General features: G+C 47.2%; 1 protein-coding gene across 1 annotated transcript in view; it reads right to left on the bottom strand.

Moving 5' to 3' along the window:
• The window catches only part of LOC116985360 (trafficking kinesin-binding protein 1-like), a 94,249-nt gene extending 88,610 nt beyond the window's left edge, over positions 1-5,639 (bottom strand). The window contains exon 1 of the mRNA XM_033040110.1: positions 5,511-5,639. Within this exon, the coding sequence (XP_032896001.1) occupies positions 5,511-5,538 (28 nt within the window). The 5' untranslated portion in view covers positions 5,539-5,639. The remainder of the gene's footprint in view (positions 1-5,510) is intronic.
• Positions 5,640-6,000: the final 361 nt, after the last annotated feature.

A 6,000-nucleotide genomic window follows, 5' to 3' on the forward strand; every position in this document is an offset into this window, starting at 1 on the left:
CGCTCCATAGATGCTGCTGCACCCGCTGAGCTTCTCCAGCATTTTTGTGTACCTACCTCAGCTAAGTGTCGTTTGTTCTTTGCTTTCTGTCGTGGGATTCGGTAGATCCAACAATTCCCTAAAGAAGAAGGGTCTCGACCCGAAACGTCACCTATTCCTTCGCTCCATAGATGCTGCCTCACCAGCTGAGTTTCTCCAGCATTTTTGTCTACCTACAACTCTCTAAGATCTGACCTGGGCCCAGCACATTGATGCAATGATAAAGAAAGAAAATCAACACCTCTACTGCCTGAGACGATTCAGGAGGTTTGGTGTCAATAAATATTCTCTTGGACGTCTCCAGATGTACGGCAGTGAGCATGTTGGCCGGTTGCGTCATGGCCTGGTTCAGCGTCTTGAACGCCCAGGGTCACATTTAAACTGGATTCGTTTTCTGAAAATTACTCAAAGGGTTTGCAGATAAATAAACTGTAAATAAGTTCATAAGGTCATAAGTGATAGGAGCAGAATTAGGCCATTCGGCCCATCGAGTCTACTCCGCCATTCAATCATGGCTGATCTATCTCTCCCTCCTAACCCCATTCTCCTGCCTTCTCCCCATAACCCCTGACACCCACACTAATCAAGAATATATCCATCTCTGTCTTAAGTATAACCATTGACTCCACAGCCGTCTGTGGCAATAAATTCCACAGATTCATCGCCCTCTGACTAAAGAAATTCCTCCTCATCTCCTTCCTAAAGGAACGTCCTTTAATTCTGAGGCTGTGACCCTCTAGTCCTAGACTCTCCCACCTGTGGAAACATCCTCGCCACATCCACCCTATCCAGGCCTTTCACTAGTCACATTTCAACGAGGTCCGCCCCCTCATCCTTCTAAACTCCAGCGAGTACAGGCCCAGTGCCGACAAACGCTCATCATATGTTAATCTACTCATTCCTGGGGTCATTTTTGTAAACCTCCTCTGGAGTCGAGTATAGGAGCAAAGAAGTCCTTCTGCAGTTGTATAGGGCCCTAGTGAGACCACACCTGGAGTATTGTGTGCAGTTTTGGTCCCCTAATTTGAGGAAGGACATTCTTGCTATTGAGGGAGTGCAGCGTAGGTTTACAAGGTTAATTCCCGGGATGGCGGGACTGTCATATGTTGATAGATTGGAGCAGCTGGGCTTGTATACTCTGGAGTTTAGAAGTATGAGAGGGTATCTTATTGAAACATATAAGATTATTAAGGGTTTGGACACGCTAGAGGTAGGAAACATGTTCCCGATGTTGGAGGAGTCCAGAACCAGGAGCCATTGTCTAAGAATAAGGGGTCGGCCATTTAGAACGGAGTCGAGGAAACATTTTTCTCACAGAGAGTGGTGAGTCTGTGGAATTCTCTGCCCAAGAGGGCCGTGGAGGCAGGTTCTCTGGATACTTTCAAGAGAGAGCTAGATTGGGCTCTTAAAGATAGCGGAGTCAGGGGATATGGGGAGAAGGCAGGAACGGGGTACTGATTGGGGATGATCAGCCATGATCACATTGAATGGCGGTGCTGGCTCGAAGGGCCGAATGGCCTAATCCTGCACCTATTGTCTATCTATCTATCTATCTATGACCCATTCCTTCTCTCCAGAGATGCTGCCTGTCCCTTCACATTCCTTTTCAAGCTGCCAGTGGAACGGAACACAAAGTTAAAGCAAACAGCCTTCAGCAGATGATGCGGTGAACACACACACACACAGGATGTGTCCCGACAGGATCTGTACCGGAGCAAGTTTCTGGTGGCCTCTTGTGTGTTGTGGTGATGTGCAGCGGGACCAGCGGGTGAGGAAGGTTACTCACTCATTATATTTCCTGGTGGGTCGACATGTTTGGAGTTGCTGTCCGCAGTGTTGTACAGGAGGGTGGGGGCAGGCAGGCAGACAGCGGAGGGGCGGGGTGGAGTAGGGGCAGGTCACAGCTGGAGGAGTCAGCATGTGACTGGCAGAGACCTGACCACACACGCACTGGATCAGACACGTCTGCTCTGGCAACACACATCCACACAAGGTCTTTAGTTCCAAGAGCAAAATTAGGCCATTCGGATGGCCTACTCCTCCACCTATTGTCTACAGCCTCCACAGCCCTCTCTGGCCAAGAATTCCACACATTCTCCACCCTCTGACTAAAGAAATTCCACCTCATCTCCTTCCTAAAAGAACGTCCTTTAATTCTGAGGTTGTCTCCTCTGTTCCACTAGTGGAAGCATCCTCTCCACATCCACTCTATCCAGGCCTCTCACTATTCGGCCACTAATACTTGCATCAATATTGTTAATGTTTACAATGAAAGGCAAGCCGAAATTATCGTCTTATCCTGTTCGACAAACTTGGTTATCTGTCTGAAAAATGTGTTTGGGTTACAGAGACACAATTAGTCCTCAACAAGGTCAGCGTCAGCCTGGTCTCTCCAAATCTATTCAGTCCCAAACAATGGTGTGGCACGGTGGTGCAGCGGGTAGAGCTGCTGCCTCACCTCGCCACAGACCCGGGTTCAATCCTGAACACGGGTGCTGTCTGTACGGAGTTTGCACGTTCTCCCCGTGACCTGCGTGGGTTTTCTCCGGGCGCTCCGGTTTCCTCCCACACTCCAAAGACGTGCAGGTTTGTAGGTTGATTGGCTTCGGTAAATGTAAATTGTCCCCAGAGTGTGTAGGATAGTGTTAGTGTATGGGGATCGCTGGGTGGCGCAGACTAGGTGGGCTGAAGGGCCTGTTTCCACGCTGTACTATACGATACTCTACAGAACTTTATTTATCCCAGGAGGGAAATTAATCTGCCAACAGACATAAAACACAAGATACATGAAATTAAAGTGACGAGTGGAAAGGATTGGGGATGTGTATAGATTGAGGGGTGGGGGGGGAGGGGAGGGGAGGGTTATGAAGATGATCTTGTGGTCTTTAGTCCATCTAGCGCTGGTCTCCAGCAGCTCCTTACTATATGTTCTGTGTATGGTGTGGAACATGATATTAAATATAATGCTTGTAAGAGTGCTGTTATGATCTGTAGAACCAAAGAGGATAAATGTCTAATATTCACTGATTTTAAATTGTCTGACAATAATCTTAGTGTCTGTAATAAGGTAAAATATCTTGGGCATTTTATTACAGAACAAATGACAGACGATGAGGATATTTATAGGCAACGACGCACGCTGTATGTACAGGCAAATATTCTCTTGCGCAAGTTTGGTGCGTGTACAGATGTGGTGAAGATGTCGCTGTTTAGAGCATACTGCACACCACTCTATATTGTGCACCTGTGGTCAAACTATGGAAAGACAAGTTTGCAGAGTCTAAAGGTGGCCTATAATGATGCCATGAGAACACTGCTAAGGAAACCTAGATGGTGTAGTGCTAGTAACATGTTTGTGGTTGCAGGAGTCAGTACTTTAGAAGCTATCCTAAGAAATCATATGTATAAATTCATTTGCAGGATAAATGACTAAATCTGTAATTATCGTGGAATTGTCAAACATAAGGTTTAGCACTACACGCTGGAGACACTGGTATCGTTGGCTTGTTAGAGGACACTGATCTTTCTTTTTCATTCTGGATTTGAAATCATGTATTGTGTTTTTGGTATATAATTTATGATCATTTAAAAGTGATATACTAAGATTTTAGATTTCAGTCTGAAGAAGGGTCTCGAGCCGAAACGTCACCTATATCCTTCGCTCCATAGATGCTGCCTCACCCGCTGAGTTTCTCCAGCAATTGTATCTACCTTCTACTAAGATTTTATTTGTATTTTATGGCGTTTTTATATGCAATGTATTTCATGTAATGTTATCCCTTGAGTCTGAAATAATGTTTAATAAAAATTAATAATATGTCCCTGCTCGTCGCCTGTGGAGAGATTCTGCCTCGTTCCACTTTCTTGGGAAGGCATTTCAGTGGAGACTTCTATGTTTGGCAAGATATGGCACCTCGAGTTTATGGTCTAATGTACGGTTCAGTTTCAGTTTAGTTTATTGTCACGTGTACCGAGGTACAGTGAAAAGCTTTCGCTGCGTGCTAACCAGTCAGCGGAAAGACAATGCATGATTACAATCGAGCCATTCACAGTGTACAGATACATGATAAAGGAATAACGTTTAGTGATAGGTAAAGCAGCAAAGTCCGATCAAGGATAGTCCAAGGGTCACCAATGAGGTGGATAGTAGTTCAGGACTGCTCTCTGGTTGTGGTACGATGGTTCAGTTGCCATCAGTTGAAGAGGGAGTGGCCAGAGTGAGACTCTGTGCATCGACCCGATCTATTCCTCTCATGATTTTATACACATTTTATATGTTAGCGAGTGTGTTAACATATGATGAGCGTTTGACGACACTGGGCCTGTACTCGCTGGAGTTTTGAAGGATGAGGGGGAACATCATTGAAACGTACAGAATAGTGAAAGGCCTGGATAGAGTGGATGTGGAGGGGATGTTTCCACTAGTGGGAGTGTCAGACTCAGAATTAAGAGATATTAGACAATAGGTGCAGGAGGAGGCCATTCGGCTCTTCGAGCCAGCACCGCCATTCAATGTGATCATGGCTGATCGTCCCCAATCAGTATCCTGTTCCTGCCTTCTCCCCATATCTCCTGACTCCGCTATTTTAAGAGCCCTATCTAGCTCTCTCTTGAAAGCATCCAGAGAACTGGCCTCCACCGCCCTCTGAAGCAGAGAATTCCACAGACTCACAACTCTCTGTGAGAAAAAATGTTTCCTCGTCTCCGTTCTAAATGGCGTACCCCTTATTCTTAAACTGTGGCCCCTGGTTCTGGACTCCCCCAACATCGGGAAGGCTGTGGAGACCAACTCAATGGATATATTCAAGGCAGAGATAGATAGATTGTTGATTAGTGCGGGTGTCAGGACTTGTGGGGAGAAGGCAGGAGAATGGGGTTAGGAGGGAGAGATAGACCAGCCATGATTGAATGGCGGAGTAGACTTGGTGGATCAAATGGCCTAATTCTGCACCTTATGAACTTGCACTTGACAATAACTGAACTAAACTTGTAAATTGTCTCTAGTGTATGTAGGATTGAGCAAGTGTACGGGGCGATCGCTGGTCGGTGCGGGCTCCGTGGGCCAAAGGACCTGTTTTTGCGCTGTATCTCTAAAGTGCAAAGTCTAAAATTAGTTGAGATGAAGTCTAAGCCAACAAAACAGCAGCACGGTGGTGCAGCGGTAGAGTTGTTGCCTCACAGCGCCAGAGACCCGGGTTCAATTCTGACCACGGGTGCTGTCTGTACGGAGTTTGTACGTTCTCCCCGTGACCTACGTGGGTTTTCTTCGGGTGCTCTGGTTTCCTCCCACACTCCAAAGACGTGCAGGTTTGTAGGTTAATTGGCTTGGTGTAAAAATCGTAAATTGTCCCTAGTGTGTGTGTGTAGGATAGTGTTAGTGTACGGGGATCGCTGGTCGGCACGGACTCGGTGGGCCGAAGGGCCTGTTTCCGCGCTGTATCTCTAAACAAAAAAACTTAACATAGATTTACCTGAGTGCCCACAGGGGTGTTTGTACATCAGGCCAGGAGGGAGACTAACATGGATACACAGAGACAACAACACAGGAGACAGGAGATGGTGAGCAGCCTTGCTCCGATCCCCTCCTCCCCCTGCTGTGTCTATGTGGCCAGACCACTCTTTCTGATGACGGTGCACAAACTTATTAACTGCAATGACTAACCTGCCCTCTGTGTCCAGACCAGACCAGACCAGGCAAAGGCCGTGGGGGAGGGGGAGAGAGTGTGGGGCAGAGAGAGGGAGACGGAGACGGAGACGGAGAGAGAGACGGAGAGAGACGGAGAGAGAGACGGAGAGGGAGATGGAGAGGGAGACGGAGAGAGACGGAGAGAGACGGAGAGAGGGAGAGAGACGGAGAGAGACAGAGAGGGAGACGGAGAGAGACACGGACAGAGAGACAGAGAGACAGAGAGAGAGAGTGTGTGTGTAAGAGAGAGAGTGTGAGTGACAGAGAGAAAGTGT

The sequence above is a fragment of the Amblyraja radiata genome, chromosome 2, assembly GCF_010909765.2.
Source record: "Amblyraja radiata isolate CabotCenter1 chromosome 2, sAmbRad1.1.pri, whole genome shotgun sequence".
In the NCBI taxonomy this organism is placed as follows: domain Eukaryota; kingdom Metazoa; phylum Chordata; class Chondrichthyes; order Rajiformes; family Rajidae; genus Amblyraja; species Amblyraja radiata.